The sequence below is a fragment of the Labrus bergylta genome, chromosome 2 (genome assembly GCF_963930695.1).
Source record: "Labrus bergylta chromosome 2, fLabBer1.1, whole genome shotgun sequence".
Classification (NCBI taxonomy): Eukaryota; Metazoa; Chordata; class Actinopteri; order Labriformes; family Labridae; genus Labrus; species Labrus bergylta.
The window spans coordinates 29,612,944-29,637,952 of record NC_089196.1 but is presented as its reverse complement, the minus strand read 5'-3'; the positions used below and the strand labels follow the sequence as shown (position 1 = coordinate 29,637,952).

Below are 25,009 nucleotides of genomic sequence, written 5' to 3'. Positions count from 1 at the left end.
TCTCTATCTTTCTGAAAATTTCCCCCAGGGATGAATAAAGTATCTCCGTCTCTGAGGCCTGAGTCCAGCCACCCTAAGGAGGAACCTCCTTTTGGCCGCTTGTGTCTCCTTTTCATTCTTTAGGTCCCTATGCAAAGTTCAAGATCAAACTGTAGGTCAGGGTGAAACTCAGATTGTCAGTTAATCAGAAAGCTTTGCCTTGCAGTTTAGCTTCTTTTTTACCACTATAGTTTGGCAAAATGTCTCTACCTCCAATGCTGACATCACATTATGTCAATCTCAGGATCCAACTTACTCTCTCTTATAAAAACCTCACAAGACACTTTAACTGTTTTGCTTGAGGCAGAGAGTCTCTCCCAACCCTTACAAAGCAGTTCACAATTTTTCAGCAGAAAACTATGGCCTAACACTTGAAGGGGCAAACTTTTCACACCAACGGCTTCATACTCTGCCCTAGTGCCCCCTAGAGGTCGTGGTTAAAGAAGCCAACAGAACCACATCATCTGCAAAAATTAGAGCTGCAATTCTGACATCCCAAACTGTACAGTCTCCTCCTCTCCTGACTGCACCTTGAAGTCCTGTCCTTTCAAACACACGAGGGACAACTCTGGTAGAGTCCAACACCAACTTGGAAAATGTTGTGCTTATATACATGGACTGAATAGCTTGTATCCCAAGTATCCCCTACAAGATAAAACCTGAGGATATTGTTGTAAGCCTGCTCCAAGTCCTCAAACATATATAGACTAGATGGGCAATTCCCCATGAACCATCTAGTGAACCTGTGTGGTTAAGGAGTCGGTCCAATGGTAGATGACCAGGCTGGATTTCTTTTTTAAATTTGATAAATTTGATCATCTGCAATCAGGCCTGACGGACTCAACTTTCATTGGAAGTGTGAGTACTCAAGCCGGGGAGATTTGTTTAAATCACAAAGGACTCAGCAATTGACAAGAGGAGCTAAATGTTTATTAAAGATTTTGACTTATGTATATTAATACCATAGTGTTTGGAAGTTCGTGTGTAGAAAAACTGATCATGCAGGACCAAAAAATTAAGCTGCATGAACCAAGGATGATGTTCATTTGAACTTCTGTTTCTGTAAGCAAAAAATAAAAAAGAAAGACAATTTATTTTGCTGAATTTGGCAAACAATTTACTGTTTCAACAAAGGTTGAGTAAAGTGTATCTAGCTCTAGTAAAAAGCAATTATGCCACTTTACTCCTTACAAAACCTGTTTAAAAGGTGACAAATAGCTAATGGATCACTACACAAGACACCTACCAGTTTTATTGGTTTGGTGGAATCTGCAAATTCAAGCCAGACATGTCTTAGTTGGTGGGAATCATGAATTATACATTCCCTAAGTTTCTATTCTCTCTCTTTTCAGAGTATTTCTCATTAACTTTTTTGATAAGCTTTGTATGTATCTGCATCCAAACTAAGTTTAATTGCTGCACTTCCACTCTGGGGGAAGCTGGTTAATTTGAAACAGATTGGAGCCACAATTAAGAACTCATGTTTAACTGCTGCGCTGGAATATTATAGCAACCCTGCTTTTCAGCATGGCTCAACATGCACTTTTTCTGTACTGTAACAATTCTGTGACAGAATTACATGTGACAGTTACATCAAATATAAAAAGTATTCAAGAAGAAAAACTTTAACATTTTCCAACCCCTTGTTTATAACCAAGTGTTGCTTTTGCTAGGCAACTTGTCACGGAACAGGAACACAAGCTGGATCTAGTCTGCCGCAAAATAAAATAAAATTGGACCAAAAATAGTTCAAATCTATCCAATGATTTTTTTGCTAAATACCTGGATGTGTACTGCAAAGTTTCAAAGTACATTTTGCACATGCGTACATATTTGTAATCACATCAATGATGAATATTATGTATGTGGAGGAAGACTTTTGGGGAGGCCCAACTGGGGCTCTCATGATGGGAATTGTAGTTCTTTTTAGTGATCCGGATCATTAGGCTCAGCTCAGTACTCAGTAAGAGTCGACACTTTGGACTTCCAAACAGCTCTTCCTTTTGGTACCATTTTGGCTTTTATTAAATCAGCCAAATTTAGAAATGTTTTTGACCATGATTGATATGTGTGAATTTTACTTAAATTATTTATTGTATTTACACAAAAACGTCTTGACCAATCATATACCTTAAATACAGCCATTGAAGTTTTATACAGATGTTACATACCTTTGTATACTTTTTGGAATCACATGAATGTTCTTAATTATTTAAGGTTTTAGCTGAATCCCTTAACTCATAGTCTTGGTCACCAACAGTCAGGGCAATACATTGTGGCAGCATGTGATATTTAAACCAGAGTCATTCTTATCAGCAGGCAGAGGCAGGACAGTGACAGATTTGGAAGTGTGCATAGGACGTTACTGTATCTCTTGTCTTTTTCCCATGACGCTGACTCATTGTATCTACATTTAGACCGATGTGAAGGTATCGTCACTGATCTTAGCTTTTTTTGTAATACAATACCAAAGTGTAAGCAGAAAAAATTAACTAACAATTCCTTTTTTTGTGTATTTTTGTATATTGGAAATAAAAATGGACTAGGATATTTTTGAAGTCCTTAGAGAACAGAACCACCTGGCAGCTGTGATTCTGACCATTTTGGTCACACAGATGGTCTGTGTGTGTGTCCAAAGGGAGAGTGAGGTCATTTGTTTCTTTTGACACTATGAAAAAGGGACCACACAGACCACTTCAGTGGACACACACACACACACACAGACCTTTCTAAAGTGGCTCCTATATGCTTAGCTGCCATGTATAAGTTTAGTTATTGATGTGTTTCTAATGAATGAGAAGTGACAGTCAAAGATGAGAGGATGTAATGTGGGTTCAGTCATCTTTGGTGTGTTACATCCTCACCGTGTGTGTGTGTGTGTGTGTGTGTGTGTGTGTGTGTGTGTGTGTTCCTTTCGCCTCTATCTTTGTCTCACACCCACACAAACACAAAGACAGACAGACACAGGCAGGGCTAATAAAAGAGGCTCTGCACCCGGATTAGCTTTAAGGCTCTGTGGCCCCAACCTTTTATAGTCATATTAGCCCAACACACGCAACATCACTCACCAGCCCTCACAACCGCAGAGGGCAGGAAGAAGAGGGAGTAATGAGGGATCGACTTGACACTGATTAAAATTGCATGGATGGAAAAGAGGGGAGAAACAGAGGGAAAGGATTTTTTTTTTTAAAAAGCTAAGCATCTGTGGGCGCATTACTCTGTGAACATCTTGACCTGTTTCAAAGGGTGTATTCATTGCTAACCACTCTGGAGCAGTTATGGACCAAATACTCGCCACAAAATGTTCAATTATATGTTTTCCCCCCAATTAGTGCTGTCCTCCTGCCTCATGCAAACACACTGAAACATGCACAACAACCCACAAAACATCAGTCTCTGTAGGTTGTCACAATATCCGAATTTTACACTTTGATATGATGCTATTAAAAAAATCAAGAAATATCTCTTTGGATACCATGGCAACAAAAATACAAGTTCTCTACACTTGATATTGGGTCATTTCTTCTTCTCAATGATCGACAATTGCAGGCACACTCCTGCACACTGTCTGTACCATAAACTTTGCCGTTGCATCTGTGCAATCAGGCAGTGTGAAGGAGTTTGTCTGCAACTTTTGACACATCTGTCTTGCAACAGATTTAGCTTTCCAAAGTTTCTGCTCTTTTTCTGATACTTTTGATCATTAGAATAACACAGATGGCATGGCATTAAAACATGTGGTATCTAAAAAGTATCAGAGTATGGACAAGTTTGATAACTTCACTTGAAGTCACAACAAAATGAAGCCTGAAAACAAACAAAAAAATTGATGATTTATTGCATTTTAAGTACTGAATATTTGCATCATGATTCTTAAAATTATTCATGCTCTTCGGAAATCTGTTCAAAAGAAACACATTTGTTTTCGATCACTGTGATTAAAACGATTCCAAGTAGTTTCAATTTTCATATCAAAGAGTTAAAAAAAAAATCATTGAGAAAATCAGAAACAGAAATCTAAATAATTTGTCTTCTAAAAAGCTTCCAGTTTCCCAGCGGTAAAGGAGTAATGGATCTGCAATGAAACAGCAGCTTTGGCCCATCGCACATATCTCTGCGCACACAAACACACACACACATATAGTGTGCATGTGTGCGTTCATTCTGCTTCATGAAGCCCTCTCTCTGAGCTCAGCTCCATGTGTGCAGTGACATCCGCTGACTCTTAAATGTGACTTACATTAATAACCCTGCTGTAGTCTGCCCTTTGATGAATGAAAAAACACAAACATGCAAACACTGAGGCAACTAAAAAAAGATAGGGGGAATCCAATACACTTATTTATTTGCGAGATTTTTATTTTCCAGAAATCCCTTCAAGTTGATCCCTTCAGAGTCAGACTTGTTTTATTACGATGATAACAACAGCTGAAAAAGCCTGTATTTAATCTGCTTTAGACAATGCACAAGTTGATACAAAAAGCCTGCTGTTAAGCTCCATTTAAGACTCTGTACAACAACAATGGATGAAAACCCTCTGTGTTATGCACAATGTGTACCTCGCATCAACAAAGTCACAGAGAATCATTGTCCAACCCGTTTGCAGCAGTTGTTTTCCGCTAACCAGGTTGGTTAGATTTAGGCATAAAAAATAACTTTGTTAACTCGTTCATGCAAAAGTGAAAGAATGGAACCCACCCATTCAAACAAAAGAGAAAAACACATGCACTGTGTTAAAGCCTTCACACATGAATTCTCCATTATGCTTCCAGCTACATCAGATTTCAACACATTTTTTTGTCTGATATAAGTGCTTTGAGAGAAAAAAAAAGCTGTGTGGTTCAAACACACAGCTTTAGGAAGCCTTGCTGGGGGTGCTGAAACATGGCATGGTTTGAACATACATTGACCAGCCTGAGTGCTTTGAACAATGCCTGCTTTCATCAAACGGAGTGACAGAGATGACAGGCAGATGGTTCACATCACGCTATTGAAACACTGAGAGTAGGAGACATGAATATAAAGATTGTTCTCTGTAATTCAAACATCCGAGAAAATCTGCTTGGATATGCCAGCACTCAAAAATATTCATTCACTTAAGATTTTGCTGATTTCATGAGGAGACATGTTTCCATTGTTTAGTTGTTGAAACAGAAATGTGTTATTAAGATAAATGCTTAAAGAAGAGCTGCTTCTTCTCTTTCTATCATACTGGCCTGCTCTTCATATTTAGTGGAGAAATATGTAAGATACTATCTACTGAATGAAATCATAAAGTGAACTTACCATATGATCAGACATTAAGGAAACACGCTATGTTGAAGTGCTTCTCTGACAACAATGCAGCAGCCAGTATGTCCTCCTTCTTAGTTTCATTTCTGGTCCAAAATGGTTTGTATTTGTATTGACCAGAGAAGGTAGGCGGTTTTAAGGCACCCCCAAACATAAACTGTAAATAGTAATGGACAAAGCCTGAGTGACGTCAGCCATCTGTTCCTGAGGGGGCTCTGGAGGCTCATCAGCAGCAGCCGCCATGTTGGAAATCCTGTCTCAGCCTAACTTTCAGTCAACCTAACGACAGGCTGAGAGCTGGAGCTGAGGCGGGTTTTAAGTGTCTTGACAAACCGTTACATCACGAACACCTGTCAATCATGTCAGCTACACGCCTAACTATAAATAACAAGTATCATTTCAAGCTGTTTTTAAAAAATTCACCCCCCATACAGTGCGTGCCAGTGATGACAATAACTAATCAGACCTATTTGTTTTTTTGGACCAGAATGTAAACATGTTTATTTATGCTGTAAAAACTGCTTTTTTGCCAGTCATGTGTATGCGACTTCCAGTGTTCCTGGAGCCAGCCTCAAGTAGACACTCAATGACCTGCAGGATTTTGCACTTTTGCATTAACTTCATTTTTCAAGAGGTTGCCGCTTGCCCCCAACATGGGCGTTTTGGATGCCCCTTAATTTACCGAATATGAGACCAGTTAAAAGCTCCATGACCAGAAATGTAGTAAAACCAGAGACAACATTGGAGATGCTTTTTAAAAAATGAAGAGATGTTGAAAAACAGAAGGGTTGCAGAGCTGGTTGCAGAGCTGGCTAAACACTGAAGCTTCAGAGTCCGCTACATGGCAACCTGTTTGAGCATCAACTCTAGAGAGGAAAGGGGGGCAAAGAATGTGTATTAAAGCTCCTGTGAGGAGTTTTTAGCTGGTAATGATACAGACTGGAAATAATCATGATGCCTCCATATGAGCTACAAAAACCAATCAGGCCATCAGCTACAAGATTGATTACTTCTAGATAGTTATTATTAATGTCTGAAACAGCTGATGTGAGGTAGGTGTCAATCAAAGAGAGTCACTGCACACTGCAGAAACAGCCTTTGGTAACATTTTCCTCAGCAAAGATTCTCCATGACTTAAACATTTTAGTGTTAAAAGACAGCAGGGTGAGTTTTTAGTTTTAAAAAAAACATACTCATGTACAGGAGAGAATCAGAACAGAGATAAGAGGTACACAGGGGGCGCCAGAGGGCACACAAACTGAACGTTCCTCCCAGGAGCTTTGAATTACAGGGTGCAGGAAAATAGCCATACAGCTCAGCTACAGTGCTCTCAGATCTCTAAGCAACGTAGTAAACAGAAAAATAACAACAAAACTGTTATAAGATGAAGCAGGGGGAGAGTTTAGGGGGTGTGAGACGACACAGTGGAAGAAATAAAAGAGTGAGTGAGAATCAGCACATGACGCAGAGAGATGGAAAAAGTTAGCAGAGAAAAAGGGGAAAGATTAGGAAGCCGGGCAGACATCACCTCAACCTGGCTGCATGATCCATCAGCAGCACGTAGTAAACTTTCTTAGGCAACTTTTAATTGGTTTTTCATGCTCCTGAATGATCGCGCAGTCATTTTTGGAAAAACCTGAAAAGGATCTGGTGCTCATCCAACTAAATCCACTGTTGTTTTACAGCTGTCACTATAGTGCACTTTTACCTCTATCTTTTTGGCTGTGCTCCGATAGTGGCTTGAGCTACTAGCTCGAGGGTTAAAAGTGAAACTTTAACAACACATGAAGGAAGCCAGTTGCCATACTGATGTAAAGGTACGCTGGGAAAGCTACCGAGGCTTGTTTGTAACAACACAAAAAACAGAAAAGAATTAAAAGAATACAGTGTGAGTATGCCAAACATGAAGAAAACATTAAAAGTAGAGAATGGAGAGCAAAGAGTCTTTATTGGAAAAAAACGTTCAACTGGGAAACTGAATCAATATTAGAGATGGAACCGATACGATCTTATATCGACATCGGGTCTGATATTGAAGTAATTTTCATATCGGTTATCAGACAGGCGGCGCCGATCCACGTCACCGATCAAGAAATATGGTTGGGCACTTTAAACATTCTCAGCTCGCACAGTCTCTCTTTGAAGACATTCAGACTGAACTGTAAGAAGTGCCCACAAATCGTCTCCATGACGACGTTCAGACGAGATGGAACAGCTCCTTCTATATGATCAAGTACAATTCTTACACTTCAGTTTAAAACGTTTAATTTGAAAAACCTGACAGCTGTTGCTGCTTCCTGTTTGTATTTGAAGCAAGCACAATTGCCCCCCGGGGACAAATAAAGTTTTTTGAATTGAATTGAATTGAATAATGCAATGCTGGGTTTCCTACAGCTTTGTGAAGCCTCACAAATACCACCAACAACAACAATAACACAATTAGTTATGATGTAAAAATATAAGAATCAGTATCGTCTGTTACATATGTATCGGAATCGGATCGGTACTGAAAAAAAGTGGATCAGTGCATCTCAAAATAAAATGTAAAACACATTTTGTAAATGGCTTCAGCTGATGATTGAACATTCCTGTAGCAGTATATGCAATGCATAGCGTGTGTTTGCATGTGTGCATGCATATACAACACTTCACACCAACACTTCAGTCTAATGAAAGCATCTGAAAATAACTGCTTCTGCCCCTCAAGCTGTGTGTGAACGTCAGTGTCTAATAATCACTGCAGGGCTTGTATGTTAATGCTAGAGAGCCTAATGGGAAAAAGCCATATCGGCTTGAGTTGCAATGGATAGTTCACTGAGGGTACAGATGCCAAACCCACAAAAAAACACTGTATATATTAAACATGAAACATTGTACACACAAGATTTGGAGTCAGGCCAAGAGATCTGCCATACTTTCTCCCATTCGAGCATAACCAAACTCTGATACGAGCTGACACGCATTATTAAGAATCATCTGCTTCACTATAGCCACAGCAGAGAAATAAAAAAAACACTCTGATGTGGTTTTTCAGGGTAGTTGATTCACTATCATGTTCAACAGGGTGCTGCAAAGTCAGCAAAGACTGTCAGTTTCTAATTCTATAACAGTGTTACTCACCAAAACTCATCATGTACATTCAACTCTTAAAAATGTGTCACATGCATCTCCTGTTTTAAAAAACACTTCCAGAGTTGATTGATGGATAAATTTGAATCCTGCTTTGTTTACATCCATTTTAACCTCTTAGCTGTCGTCTTCTTCTTCTCGGGTTTTGCAGGTAAATTTCAGTTTTTCTGGGCTCTTCGCTGCCACCTGCAGTTCAGTTTAAATGTGTGACAAAATTGGCAGGAAAAAACAATGCATGGCCATAACTTGGAACCAATCTTCACAACATTTTCTCCAGTTGGGAAAAAAACGGGTCAAAAAGTCGTAGTAGTCGATAAAGGAAGGATACACATAAAAAAGGCCTGCAGGAAAGCCTTAAACATATTATATTTATGAGTTTCTCAGCTTTCAAGTCCTGAACCGTGTTTTTTTTCCCTTTACATACTGATATGAATGGAAATGAAGTGAGGCATAACGTATATAACAGAGGGCTATACTGTAAAAAAAACCACACATGGGATCAGTGTCAACAAATCCACAACATTATTTCAAGCTGTAAAAAAGAAAACTCTTTCCTAAACGTGAAGTGAACAAACCAGCATTCACAGCCAGACTCAATGATGTGATTGTCAGGGTGCTGAGGGACTCGGCTTTGGCAGAGGCTGGGGAACACCGCCATACGAACACAAGACTGGATTGTTTCTTATTCCATACGAACACACACAGTAGGTCACTTGTGCGTCATCAGTGGCACACACACTTACAGAAGCTGTAATAAATCCAAAAATGCTGGTGTGAAGTTACAGGTTATGTCATGTTTCACTTATTTACAACTGGAACACTCTGGCCAACTTGGCAAAAAAAAATTGGTCAAAAACCCAAAATATTTTCTTTATTCTGAAGAAATGATGTTAGAATCACAACTCAGTTTGCTTTTCATCAAACAAATCTACAGCGCAGAGGGTGAAACATTCATTCAGAGGTTCTGGCAATAAAAACATCCCCTATATGACGTAAAGAGACAAGACTGGATACTGAGTGAGTTGAAAGCAACTTATAGCTCATTTGACTCCTTCTGCATCTCGATACATGGACAGCATCTTGAAAGGTATTCAGGTACACTGCTCCATGCGACCTAGAATCTCTTGCAGGATGATCTGTGACTGGGGGAGCTGGTCTCTTGAAAATCATTTTAAAAGTAGTTTGAAGGTGTTGGAGGACGATGCTTCAGGTTGTACACGATTTGAATCTTGACTTTTCTGTTATGTGACTCCAGATATACTGATCTGTTGCCCCTCTTGGCCAGGACATTCTTGTTTCTGGTTTAAAAACATGTTAAAAATTATTTTAAAACAAATGTAAACTGAGATAAATCTGAGCTCTAAACCACCAATATATGTTTATTAATGTTTGTTAAAGCTTGGTTAAATGATGTCTGGCTACATCCTGGTCATAGGCATCAGAGGTATAGAGTCCACTGCACAATGCCTAAATTAATCACTGTTGAAAAGTCAAAGAGGAAAGACGATAACCGCACAATCACAGACAAAAAAAACATGATACCATCTGACAGCTCAGTGTCCTGGGAGGAAGTCGGAGCAGACACAGCAGAAAGCAGATGCTACTGTGGAAAATATATCAAGGCTGGAGTAGACAATATGTTATTCAAAGCATTCATTGTGAAGTCACCGCTGTACACATTTTTTTGTCCTCAAAGGCAGAATGCAGCAGAAATCAAGTAAATCCTCTCTGAGTCATGACTGTCTACAATGAGTGTGACGCACTTATCCCGCTGGCGGTGATGTTGTCTGAGCTGTGTTTACATCGTGTTTACATGAAAAGAACCGTAGGCCGGCTCATCCCCTTGCCTATAAAAGCTGTTCTATAGAAAAGAAGAATAACCTACTGTACTCACTGCTTATTCAAATATCACGTAAGCGTTTTTGGATCATGGTCATGCCGTGTAAATTTACATGCAGTGTGAAGCTACGAGCTAATTAAAGAGCGCTAACATTAGCATGCTAACACAACAATGCAGCTCGAGACAAGGACAATTCTGTCCACTGCTTAACGCTTAGTGCTTAATTATGATGCGTTCCAATTTGATAACTCCTTTGTGCAAATGTGAGTGGAGAGGCGTTGGAGGTGTGTCGCTGTAGAGCGCTGCTCAAAGGTGACTTCTACTGGATCAAAAAGTTGCAGAATATCCAGGTATAACATCCCACTATTATAGCCTTCTTTAAAAAAAAAGCTTAAGCAATTCACAGTGTGCAGGTATATATTGTGTTTTTCATGCACTCTGCACCCCCGGTCTGTTGTCATTATGTAAATATATTCTGAAGTGCACACACAGTTTGTGTGATGATGTAGTTGATAATAATAAGGACGTGCATTTTGTTTAAGAAATCAGATTTTTGTTGTTGTGTTTCTTACTCACTCTCTTCATGCTGGTTTTCTCGTTGCAGTGCTAAGAGCTACAACTGTCTGACGTTTGCAGTAGCATAAGTAGGCTAATCGTTATTTTTAAGATCTTAACTAAAGTAAATTGTCACTCTAAACTACTAAAACAACGACCATTATACAAACATGAAGGTTTATTTGATGTATGGTTTTTATTTCAGCATATTTTACTACAAGTTAGTTTTTCCAACTCTGGTGGTGACAGAAGCGTCTTTGCGATGTCACCATGAACACAAAGCTGTCAACGGTCAAAATGCAGGGATGAGAATGTTTTTCCAGAAAGAATAGCTCCATCTTTTCTCCCTGTATATCATTTATCAGTGGTATTACAGTCCAAACCCACCAAACAAATACTTATAAATAACTAGGGCTAAGTTAAGAGTAATGACCTCCAAAAAAGCCAAAATAACTGAATGCCAAATCATGCAAAAATGTCAACCTCAACTCCACAAATATTGGGGACTGATTAATTGTCAGGGTCTGTGTGAACCCAGAGAAGTGTAGTCTGTTACACTATCCAAATACAACAAGTCCACCTCACACACACATACTCATATGAGCTCTGACAGATTGATTTGTGGGACAGGAAATGATAAATGTTGATTCTGGCTGCAGGAATGTTTTTCTAAGATAGAAAGATACTCAGAGGGAAGCATGGGACTTGTTTGATTGAGATGGATTTAAGTACTCTTAACTTTTATGAAGGAGATGTCAACTGGCTCAAAAAGTCACATCACAGACCTGACACCTGGTCTCTAATGTGTGAAGGGAGTATTGTAAGAGAAATAAAGAAGAGGCGAGGGGAGGGAGGCAGAGGGACAGAGGCTATGTTTAAAATAGACCCATCAGTTGTTGTCATCGCCCGTTGAAAAGCATCGCTGGGGAGGTTCAGTAGAAAGCGGCCATGATGCTGTTCCAGGAACTTCCTTGAAAAGGTTTTAACATAGATTAGCTGTCCATTCATCTTGCTGTTGTCACAGCTCAGCACTATCCAGGCTTGATTGCCAATTCTTTAAAAGCCTGTTTTTATCTTCGCTGACATTTCTGCTCAGAGCTTCAGAGGAAGGATTTAACCAATGAAAACAATCTAATGCATTGAAAGGGACTTCAGCAAAAAAAGGGACTGAATGAAATGAAGGAGATAAAATTAAACGCACTGATGTGACTTAGCAGATAAAGAATGTGGTAGCATTTAGCTTTCTTGAAGGCGAAGGTGAGTAGATGCACCGATTGTGAAAATCAGGGCCGATACCGATGTTTCATTTTCATGACTTCTTTGTAATCCTTTTTGTCTATTTTCAAATTAACTACAAGAATTGATATATTTAATTCTGGTCCCCCTTCTTGAAATGTAACTGAAGAATGTCTTACTGGTGTTGTAGTCAAAACCACACTAACCGAGACCAAGACATACCCGAGACATTTAGGGATTGAGACCGAGACAAGTCCAAGACCATATATCTCAAAATCATCATCCAGTGTGCAAGGGGGCGTGTCACTCACATAGATCAAAACACTGGGAAGGTTGTGGCCGTAACCGGGGGATACAAATCTAATTATGAATGAATGAATTTTAGAAAGAGGCGTCTTCCTTCTAACCACAGGAATGACTTAATAATAATAATAATATCCCATCAGAAGTGGTCTTGACCGGTCTTCATTTAAAATCCAGAGTCCGCCCAGTCTGAGACCGAGACAAGACTGAGTGAAAATGCAAGACGAGGCCCGAGACCTTCAAAAAGTAGTCTCAAGACCAATTTCGAGTTCTACAATACTATGTCTTACTCCAGGTCGCCGTTCTTTCTCTGCTGACTCTTTTTCTGAGTTTGATCATGAAAACAAATCAGAGAGTTTGTCAAACAGATGATTACTTACGCCCAATAAAAACCCTCCTCTAAATCAGGAGTCAGGTATACTGCCAGCATTACAATGATACTACACAATGACACCACGGCTACTAACATTGGTGAATGACACACCAGCTCCAGATGTACCAATGGCTGTCAACAGGGCCAATATTGTGATTTTGTACGACTGCTACCTTGGCCAGGTCTCCTTTGCTAAATAGATTTTTAACCTCGATTGGTCTTGCTGGTCAAATAAAAGTCAAACTAAAATGATATACACACAGTATTTGATTCAACAAATGTTAAAGAAGGGCTTTTCAAATGTTGTAAAATCTCAACTTCCCTTTCTGCTCTCTGTTAAATATCAAGCCTAGATCCAGAAGCTCTTAAAACACGGGTACAGATCCCAGACCATTTTTTCAGGAGTGGTTGCGGTCATGGGAGGCGACCTGTAAAGTGATGCGTCTATTCTTAGAAGCCTAATGCACACGCTCCCCTGGGCTGCCCTCCCCTTAAATTATTTTAGCAGTGGATCTTGTAAGTGGACTGCTCTGGGTAAAGGTTTAAATATTGATTCACTGTGTTGTAAATTTAACCGGGGAACAGAAGGCAGGCAGCTCTTCTCTCAGCTCGACTCCTCGAGACCTCGTTCTTCCAAATCCTCTGATCCCTTAAAAGACGTAAATTGATTTCCTAAAAAATGGTTTTCATGAAGATCAACGGGAATCGGTTTCTTCTTTCCTGCAGTATTTCCATTCAGGGGTTGCTTCACTAAATAAAGGAAACATAATAAGGTAATATGGTGCTTCTGGTGCATCCATGTTGCAAACAACAGAAATTATTCTCTTTAAGGCTTTCAACCGATCAAAAACCTAATCTGTGTTTCTAGTTAAATCCATTAAGAGCGTCCGCAGGCACGTTACTTTCACTACAATCACTTCCTTTCTGCTGTAAATATCTCCTTTTATGGACAATGTTTGACTGGAATGCCGTTGTAAAAGGTTTCATTGGCACTTTGAAAAGCAACAATGTCAATCTTGGCTTGCAATGAAGCTGTTTTTCTAAATTGCAAGAAGAGAAGAAAACAGTGCTCGCAGGGCAGATAGTTCAGGACGTACACTTGTGCTTTTGAAACAATACAATGTGTTAATGCTTCTGCTTTGGGGGCCTTAAACAAAAACACACAGTGTGTTCATGTACGTATAGCAACAGCAGCTTTAAGTGTGTGTGTGTGTGTGTGTGTGTGTGGTTTGGCAGCAGCGGTGTGTGTTCTTTAATAACCTCTCCTCTATACCTTCCCTAGAACCAGCTTTGTGGTCTAACAGGCACAGAGCAGTCTGTGTGTGATGCTGTTGTGTATGCCAGTGTATATGGGCAGATGGTGTGTGATTAGCGGTCACAAACACTGCCCTTCATCATCATAAAATGGATTTAATAGGTGGTATAAGATGTAGGTTTGGCTTGTTTCTTGTATCTAGACTTAAGTACATTGTTTGCTAGCAGTGAGTCATTTCTTATGTAAGATAAAACAGCCACAGACTAATAAAACAGAAGTATTATGTAGGGTACGGCGATATATCAAGTTTTAAAGATAAATGGATTTATTTTCAAACAAGATATATACAGGGGCGTGTCCGGACTTCTTTGACTGGGGTGGCCGTTGCCCAACTGGGGCACTGACTCAGTGTGATGTGTGCACAAACACACACAAATATGTAAAAATGAATGTTCAAATTTCTGCACAGTCTAACTGGCAATGTCGTTGTCCCAACACATTGCCATTTAGCTCAATGCAATTAAGATGGAGTGTCCGGGGGCGGCAGTAGCTCAGTCTGTACGGACTTGGTTCAAGTCCTGATGCGAAACCAAATCTGGAAATTGGTCTTGTACCTGGAGAGGTGCCCTTCACTTCCTGAGCACTGCCGAGGTGCCCTTGAGCAAGGCACCGAACGTTTACAGTACAGAAGAAGAAAATATGCTTCATTAATTGACCTAATAGTTGGTTTTAAGACAAGTCCCGTCTCTGACAGGACCGATAGCCAATCACAGTTTAGGATTTTCTGTCTGGGTTGGCCAATCAGCTTTCTAGGGGGGCCCATGCAACCCCTGGCCACCCCTCTGGATACGCCCCTGGATATAGGGTAAAAGAATACAGTTTATATCAATATAGTTTACGTTTAAATAATGTTTTTCTACCCTGACTGTCTGACCCTCACCACCTGCCTCAGACTCTCTCTCTCTAAATGTATTTTTTTAAGGAGCATGTCCTTTTTCATGTACATGTGGATATTGTGCAGCTGGCTGTCACTTACAATCCGTGTGTGACATTTGACATTTGGCTGATGCTGATTTGACTTCAAACTCACTTTGTTTTTTGTTATTTCTTTACGGGAAAAATATTTAGATATCCTTATCACCCAATCATGTGGTTACAGAGAGAGAATGAGGGGGGGACAAACGGAAGGAAGAGAATGAAGGTATGATAAGCATGAAGACGGCAGAGGGGCAGATCTAGATGGATGACCCATTGGGTGACATCATGTATGTGGCATGTAGACCGGCTGTCATCAGTCCTCCTGTCACCCCGAGACTCCGACTACAGCATGGAGATTCTTTCACTTCATCGTGCATATCAATGTGACAGTATACATTCAGACACATGCTCCCACTCTGCTCTACATTTCTCTCCTCTTAGAGGTCCAAAGTTTAACAACTCGCTCATCGAAAACCAGATGCAAGTTCTGTTAAAAATGTACACATTTAAAAAGTATCGATCATCAGGACATCTTGAGCCTCAGTCACATAAAACATCGCTTTGAGGCAATTAGTAACAAAGAAGTCATACATAAACAATTAGAAATCCTCAAATTCAAAAGAAAGTTTTTTAGGAAATTAAATAGTAAGAGCTTGTATAGCACTTTTCTAGTCTTCTGACTACTCAAAGCGCTTTTACACCGCAGGTCACACCTACACATTCACACACTGATGGTAGAGGCTGCTGTGGAAAGTGTCCATCAGTATTAACTCATCCATTCACACACATTAATACAGCACCGACATGCAGCAAGAGCAACTTGGCTTAAGTGTCTTGCTCAAGGACACATCAGACATGTGGTTGAAGGAGCCGGGGATCGAACCCCCGACCGACTCTACCAACTGATCCACAGCCGCACCCAAACCATTTTACTGTCATCGTGATGCTGCAGTAAGGTCAGAGGAGGCTGTTTATCCTGACCTTCTCTGGGAGTAGGAAAACCTTTACTACCAACATCAACATTTATATCCATTTATCAACATCTTGTATGAATGCATGACTTCTTCAGAATGCATTTTTATACAAAGCAGAAAGTTTTTCTCAAAAAACTCTCTCAGATGTGACAGCGTCCACATGTCAAAGTTCATAATTGTGTATGGAGTATAATTTGAGCTTGTCACTTTTTATCTCCTCGCCTTTCTTTTCCTATTTTGTCTTCTGTCTGTCATTTGTTTTCCTCTCAGTTACCCAGATAGCGTCCCCAACGATTTCTAGTCCATGCACACACTTTCAGGCACTGACACACACACACACACACACACACACACACACACACACACACACACACACACACACACACTCGCACAACTGTGGTAAAAATACACACATGGCTTCAGTTAGTGGGAAAAGTATCACATCCAAAGTAATAACACAAACATGGCAACCCAAAGCGGCCCCTAGGGGGATTGGCACAGAACCTGGCAAGCCATCCATCATCAGTCTCATGTTGCTATGAGCCTGTGCGCTGCCAATGTCAGTGCGTGTGAATATACTGCGTGTGTCTGTGTGTGTGTGTGAAGTTGTGCACGCCCCTGAAGCTGCTGCGTCCCCGCAGAATGAAACAGAAGCTGAAGGAAAACTTTGGAAAGGATAATCTCGTGTCAGGATCAGACTCGGGTTTAAACGATGAGGGAGTTTGTGTTTGTCTGACCTCTAGTGTGAAGGAAGAATTTTAAAAGGGCAACAAAAGGTAAGAATGAACGGCAGAGAAACCAAGGGACCATCAAGTTACTTGTTCACACATGAGGGGCCGGAGCCAAGATTTTGTGCGCCAGAACTTTGATTGCTGCACTTTCACCACAGACAGTTAAGTGGAATGCGCACGGAGAGCGAGAGAAAGAAGGTTTTCCTGTGTGGTCAATACATGACAGATGGCGTATGATTCAGTGAGCACCGGAGCTATCACAAGTGTGGTGGTGGTTGAGTCAAAGAAGACACTATGAACGGGGAGAGGTGGTGAAAAGACCACCAGATAGAGAGGAGGGTGAGGCGAGAGGGTGGCATGGAAACCAGTTGTCATCCTTATCGGCACATCATTTGAGGAATGCCATTCTAATACATGTGAATGGAGATAAACCATGCAGGGTTTTTTTTGTGTGTGCAGGAGAGGACATATCATTTGTTATTGACTCACCCTGGAGATGGTGAGGGGCATGTTGAAGTCCTTCCCCCCCTGCAGCCTGAAGCCCCAGGGGGCGGGTCCTAACAGCGTGGCGTTGTAGGTGCTGCTCATGGTCTCTTCTGATGTTGTGAAAAAAAAAAAAACACGCTCTCTGTGCTGATTTTACTGACGAGTAAGTGTTGATGCCAAGAGCTGGAAAAATCTGCTGCAGGTCAGATGATGATAATGATGATGTCACTGGGTTTTGATGAAGGGTAAGAATTTCTTGTCAGGACTTCTGTGGCTTCCCTTTTGAGGTGTTGTTGCAAGATCTGGAGGGAAGATGTGGAAGAAAGGCACACACTAGATTTGTTATTGTGAGGTTTCATATAAGACAAAGGAAGTGCCTGGAAAATGTGTGTGTAGGTGTGTGTGTGTGTGTGTGTGTGTGTGTGTGTGTGTGTGTGTGTGTGTGGATGCGTCAAATGAGGAAACAGAGGGGTCAAGAGGACAATGAAAAGGGAGATTTGAGCCAACAGTGAATACAAAAAAAAACATATATAATGACATTACTCAAAACAAACGGTGTGATTACTGCAACTTTAAAGTAAACATACCAAAAACATATAATTTAATATTATGAGTGAAGAAAATAATGATCATGAATTCGTTATAAATCTGGCTGCACACTTTTTTCTAGGAGAGAAAAATGTAGACACATGCAGAATAAAAAATAAATAAAAAGTATTTCTATCTGATTATTATGCAGCATCTTGGTTGCTTGATTGACTTACATAACCAATCAGCATCTCCTCACAAGAGGGCAGTACACAGTCAACACTTAATTGCAGCATTTTTCTCAATATCAGAGCTATAATCATGTGAAAGGAAAGGCTGTACCTCTTTAATGGTTATTCCAGAGAGGGGGAATAATTCCTCCACAAGCAGGTAGACAATGTAATCCCTAGTTTCCCCTGGACTATCCCCTTCCCAGTCAACACACTGTGTGCATGTATGTGTGTGAGAGCGCTGCGGAGGGATGCAATGCTCTTATATACCAGCTAATGACGGAGGGGAGGGGAAAGGTGGGAGGAGGAGGGGAGTGAGGAGGAGGAGAGGAAGTGAGCGAGTGTAGAGGTTAGGGTTGGGAGGAGAGAGGGAGGGAGGAGAAAGAGGTGGGGAATGGCCCATGGGTGGAGTGAGGGGAACACGGGAGAGGAGGAGAAATCAAAGGGGATGATAAGAAGGGGGAGATTAGGGGATGGGAGGAGACATCCCTCAGGGAAGAAAATGAGGAAGGGGGGGGAGGGTTAGAGGAAAGGGGGGGTGACAGGGGCAGATTAAGGAAAAGAGTGTGGGAGCAGTGCACACAGAGAGAATGACAAGGGGAGGGAGGGGACGGTTTGTCTTTCATCCGGATATTTTGGGAACATGGACTCAGCGGTGTAGGCTTTTTGATTTAAGGGGGAACAAGTCCGTAACCAGATCATGACCCGAGAACACTTCCCAAAGGCCTCACAAAGTTACCTTTAACTCGGGATCATCTCAGTTGTTCTTTTCTTCTTTTTACCTGATTCTAACTCTTCTTCTATGGGTTAAATAATAGGTTAAATAACTGAGCATTTGACTAATCTCTTCCCCCCATTTTCTGTACATTTCTGCAGAAATGTAATATACACCATAATTTCTATCCTGCTTATTTATCAGTTCTTTCATTATTAAAGTCTAGACAGCTGGCAAGTCTTCTCCTGCTGCACTTGTGCCTTGGCGTTCCTCCTTCTCTAGGCCAGACAGATCAATATTGACTTTGTATTTAGAGTGATAAAGAAGTGGCTCAATTTTAAACTCATCCCAGTCCTTTCTTGGCCCATACACACACACACACACACACACACACACACACACACACACACACACACACACACACACACACACACACACACACACACACACACACACAGATCAGTACCTCTTGCCAAGTCATAGCTGTGCTCTTTGCAGGAACTTTGATGGAGAAGTTGGATGTGGAGGGAAGAGGAAAGTGGCTGGACGGGGAGCACAAGTTCTTCAGAAAATGACTTACAGAAGCCATTTTCACATTTGCACTCCTTAAAATTAGAAGTTTCAGGCAGACTGCCCTGAAATCTTCCTGAGAAAGTTGTTCGCTCATGCATCTCACAGTGAGGAGACTCTCCCTGTCAGATGGGAGGTGGGGATCTCAGGAAGCAGGACATGACAGATAAAGAACGATGTGGAAATGGTGGACCAGCAACGAAGTCCGATGCTGTAGTGACACTTTTTTGCCCTTATAATGCTACGTGTATCCTTTGCACCAAAAAAGAGAGGAGATAAACATTCTAGCAAACAGAAAACATATTGAAGAAGTTTCATTACGTGCACAGAAATCTCGTAAGTCACGTTCCGCCTGCGGAAGATGTGCTAGTGGGGTGGCAGGAAAAATTCATGGTGTGGAAAGTTTAGACCGTCTGCGTTCACGCATGCAGCTCATTTTTATCAGGAGTTTGTGTGTGTGTGTGTGTGTGTGTGTGTGTGTGTGTGTGTGTGTGTGTGTGTGTATTTTGACATGGTCCCCAGTAGTCGCATACAAATTTGTGTGAATTATGCAGACTATATTAAAATTTGGTTCCCATAAACCGTGTCAACTCTATTTCCCCAGGGTCCCCAGTAAGAATGGTGAACACATGACTTCATCAATCCAGAGATTTAAAGATGTGTATGAGCTAACTGGGCAGTGGCCATTATACATGATTTATTTCCTGCCTCTAGAACCTCTAGAAAGGGTGGTCCCCACAAGTGATGATCAAAAACTTGGTCCCCATTCCAAATGGCAACCAGTATGTGTGTGTGTGTGTGTGTGTGTGTGTGTGTGTGTGTGTGTGTGTGCGTGTGTGTGTGTGTGTGTGTGTGTGTGTGTGTGTGCGTGTGTGTGCGTGTGTGTGTGTGTTAATATTATACAAGATTTTAAGAATATGGGCCACTGATTGCCTAGCGGTGAGGTCGCGCCCCAGAGGCTTTAGTCCTCCAAGCGGAAGGCCCCAGTTCAAGTCCGACCTAAGGCCTGCATGTCGTTCCCCACTCTCTCTCTCTCTCTCCCAATTTCCTCCTCTATCCACTCTCCTATCAAATAAAGACAGAAGGCCCTGAAATAAAAAGGGTTCAACTTAAAAAAAAAAAAAAAGATCAGAAGAATAATAAACTCAAAAAACACAATGCTCATCATTATCCTGTTAATAAAGGTTAGACACATTATGTCAAACAGAGAACACACACTTCTTCAACACAGACATGTTGAACAATGGGGGAGCAGGTGCTGGGAGGAGCAGAGGCGGTAAAGTCATTAAACCCATTTCCGCTCCGGAGCTACGAGGGTCTAGATGGGGGTTAGAGCTATAACTACAATTTAACAACAAATGTAATCACAGAAAGCCCGGCGATGATTCTGAGCTATAGCACAGATGGTTGCTCCCTCGTGTTAGGATTAGGACACATCTTCATGGGAAATGGAATGGGCAATGTGGGAGCCCGCCCCTGGTTAGACTTGTTTGTTTGATGCCATGTCTAAGACTAAATCTGCCTAACCCAGTGAAACCAGGTTAATGCCGGCAGTCCCTGTTGTTAAATTAATTAAAAACACTGCACAACACCGGTGTATCCTGTAACAACAGTTTACAGAACATCCTCTCCTTTCTTGTCTAGCTCGAGACATTATTTTACATTTTACACAGTATGCTTTAGGTCAGGGGTATCGCAGTATAATTAAATTAATTCAAATCAGAATCACAGGGGGAAAAAACGCGAAGTAAAAATAAACAAACAAGAGTATATATAGTAATGACTTACATTCTTGGGTTACTGACACCTAGTGATGGAAGGAGACGATCATGGGGATAATGAAGAGAGGTATGATTACTATATCACAGTTAAAGTACCGGGTCAAATTAAAGCCAAAATACCCCCCACAACAGGCCCTTTCATATTGTGCTGGTGATGTCATTTGGAGCCAAGACATGAGCAGAAGGGAGCTAGCTGTCAGAGACACAAAATTGACCCCCGACCTCTTTCACGTGAACCAATAAACTTACCTATAAAGCAAGCACAGTGAACAGCATCTAGAAGCAACAAGTTTAGCAGTATTTTGAAAATTAATCCAGAAAATTAATTAAAAATTGTATGTAAACTGTTTCAGCTTAAACTGAATACAAGTTATACAAGTTTTGCATAACTTTCATGTGGATGTTAAGCAGCAGGGCGGACTGAAGGCTGGCACACTCACATGTTTACCCGATTACTATTTGAAATACGTTGTGCTCAGTTTTGACTGTTTTTTTTTGACTGAGTCTAGTCGATGAAACAGAGTTTAAATTTACATTTAACTGAGTAGAAAATGAGTCAACCTTATCCTTAGTCCCAGGTTCGATTGCCAATCCTGATGCTTTTTGATGCATGTCAACCCCCCACTCTCTTTTTCCTGTCTATCTTCAGCTGTCCTGTCTAAATAAAGTGGAAAGCCCTAAGAATTTTAAAAAAATCTGTTTCTGTAGTGTTTATCCAGTCTACTGCAGATGATGCTTCAATTCAATTCAAAAAAACGTTATTTGTCCCCAGGGGGCAATTCAAATGCTGTCTCTCAGAAGTCATCCCTACCCCGTCTTCAGCTCGTACAAAATTCAGCAGCCAGAGTCCTAACAAGGTTTAAACAGAAGAGATCACATCACCCCAGTTCTTGCCTCCTTACACTGGCTACTGGTCAAGCTGGGGATTGATTTTAAAATACTGTTGACTGTGTTTAAGGCATTAAATGGACTTGCCCCCTCTCAAGCACAAAATCCATAGCTCTGTTAGTATTTTGTTACACTGGACTTGATTATTACTTGTACTTTCATTTTGATTGTTGTTGTTCTTGTCTGTTACTTTCTAATGCTTTGTTTTTTTTCTATCTGCGCTGTTCAGCACTTTGGATCAACTGTGTTGTGTGTAAAGTGCTATATAAATAAAGTTGAGTTGAGTTGAGAATACTGTATTTCAAGAGAACTATCCTTGAAAAATAGTTGTAAGACGATCATTGTAAACCTGACAGTGTAAACTGTAAAGTGTTGTTGAAAGAATTTAGATAAGGTTGTCTGCCACAAATGAAACAATTAAAAATAGAAGGCTTTAGAAATCATTAAAAACTGCACTGTGGTAAGGTTAACCCCATGTCGGATTCCCGTGTGATAAGAGTGCTGGTTTTGAGTCCCATGAAGATATAATTTCTAAAATATGGGCCCAGCCGTAGGTCTCACAATACTAGCATACTTTTAAATACGTTTGATGAATTGGTTTTTATTGTCAAGAAATGGCAACAGGCCAAACACTGTAACGGAGAGAACAAAGGAGATTTGGGGTCCACAGGATAATGATATCAAACACTAACAATAGAGAGTGTGCTGCAGCAAGAAACCTCAGACACCCTGCCGGTCTTTTGTTCTGTGAAATGGTCTATTCCAGTCCCCATATGCTCACCTCTCCCCTCGCTTAACGATCACAGCTTAGCAGCCCCCTACTACACGCACACATGAACACCCACATGCACACACCCCAACCAGCTCCACCCCTACACGGTATGATAATCTTGCCCCTCTGATGACATTTAATGCATCATCCATGTGAGTAAAAGGGGAACACCCACTCCTGCTCTACCAGCTGCCCCCCAAACACACACACACACACACACACACACACACACACACACACACACACTCACACACACACACACACACACAGAACCTGGAGGGTCAACATGCATATACAATCTCTCTCGTGTATAATTTGTATGCTTGAGGTCAAGCTTGAAGACAACAGCTGTGGTCTGAATAGCATTAATTCTAAATCAGCTTTTTTTTTAGTCCAGTCTCTGCTCTCAATGCTGACAAAGGTTTCCTCGTTTAATAAACCTTTCTTGCGTGCTGGGGATACAAAATGTGAACATTATGTAACAAGTATGATGATTAGTTTTTTATCAGCAAAGGTGAGAATATGAAGAACCTTTTTGTTGAGATTCTTTTTGTTTTTTCGACAGACAGGACAGTGGATAGACTTTGAAATGGGGAAGAGCAAGAGTTGGGATTGCCATGTGAGAGCAGCCAAAGGTCAAATTTGAACCCGGGACGTCCTACAACACCTGTACATGGGGCGTGCAAACTATCCAGTAGGGCACTGGGGCCCCTTGAAGAACCAATCTTAAAATTTCTTGAGGGGAAATTCTGTTTCAACGGTGAAAATTCATGTTTTCTTGTCAAGGTCTTTCAGACAGATGTGCAAAAGTAACCAAAAACAAACCTCTTATCATTAAGAAGGCAAGCAATACTTTCACTCAGAGGTGAATACACGATCACCTACAGGAAGACAAACACATGTAAAGTTGTTTATGTTGGGGAGAGTATTTGTCTGGCAGCCATCTAATCAGTCTGACCTCTCCAGACTGATATAAGCCTTACTAATCCTACAAACCATTACTGTAAATACTGCACAGTTAGGGGTAGGGATTGGCACTAGCCTTTTTCTCTGCTAAGATTTTTTTTGCCAGTGCAGTGGGAAGGAATGGTTCCTCTGAGTTAGATTTACTGGATGAAAATGTTCTTGCCCAAATTAGTAAAGGTGGTATGCTAAATTGATGACTAGAATTGTTATTAGCCATATTGAATTTATTGTGAAGCGAATAGAAATACAAAGATAAACACTTTGGATGTGTTCCTATGTTCAGCAGTTCTTACCTAGGTGCCTGGAAAAAAAAGTAAATGATACGTTTATAAAATTAGCTAAAGGTAATGTTAACAGTTAAAGGAGCGAAGATATTAAACTTTAGAAATAATGAGCCAAAGAATTGGATAAATGTTTGAAATACTTTAGTACAGTGGTTCCTCAACTGGTGGGTCAGGACCCAAAAGTGGGTCTGGGAGCCGTTTTCAGTGCGTTGCAAATGTGTGCGTGGAAGAAAAATGCTGTCAAGAAGTCTATGAAGAGCTCTTTGCACCATTTTGTCTAGAGATAAATCTGATTGATTGAAAAATCTAAGAAATATGGGTCGTGTTTTTTCATGAAGGAATAGTTGGTGGGTCCTCAGGCTCGACCATTTGAGAACCTCTGATTTAGTTAAACCAATAAATAGAAAAGCAATAGATAAATGTGTGTCTCTCTGTAGTTGTTCTGTGACTGCAGATCTTGGTGTTGTCACCATCAACCATCTTATTGACCTTACAAAGGCAGCATTAACTTCGTTTGATTCATATTTGTCAGATCAATTTCAGTTTGTAAGTGTTAACGATAAGTCCTCTATGATGTAGTCAGTCACAGACCTCAAACATTACATTCATTTTCATTGTTATGCAGATGATACTCAATTATACTTATCAATGAAGTCAACTGAAACAGCTTTTAAATCCAATAACATAAATGACATTAAAGAACTGAATGACCTAAACTTTTTTGCTATTGGATAACATTTACAATTTGTTGTTGTCGTTGTTACTCTGTTAATAATTGGGGCTATACAAATGAAAAATGTTTCATTGTTTGTAAAAAATACAAGTTCTAGACGTCCCAATAATGGGTTGTCTCATTGCATTACCAAAACACTGCCAATGTTAGGCCAGACATGTAATTCGCCTTGATTAGTTGCAAAAAGGATGTAACTTCCTTTAAGGTCATTAATGTCCATGAGTCCACAACTTTAAGAATTGAACAGAAACAAACCCAAGACTTATAGGTATAATTCGCATATTTCTAAAGAAATACTAAAAGCATGTCTGGAACCGAGAGATGAGCCTGCCATCAGTACACTGAATCTCC

The 25,009-nt window shown here is 40.6% G+C and overlaps 1 protein-coding gene across 4 annotated transcripts in view; it reads right to left on the bottom strand.

Annotated features, from left to right (window-relative positions):
- Positions 1–18,204, bottom strand: part of pdlim5a (PDZ and LIM domain 5a) — a 76,520-nt gene extending 58,316 nt beyond the window's left edge. For all 4 annotated transcript variants that reach the window (XM_020640802.3, XM_020640803.3, XM_020640804.3 and 1 more), the window contains exons 1-2: positions 18,062–18,204; positions 17,195–17,493 (exon numbers count right to left, since the gene is read on the bottom strand). In XM_020640802.3, coding sequence (XP_020496458.2) covers positions 17,195–17,293 — 99 coding nt within the window. In that variant the 5' untranslated portion in view covers positions 17,294–17,493; positions 18,062–18,204. The remainder of the gene's footprint in view (positions 1–17,194; positions 17,494–18,061) is intronic.
- Between the last annotated feature and the right edge of the window lie 6,805 nt (positions 18,205–25,009).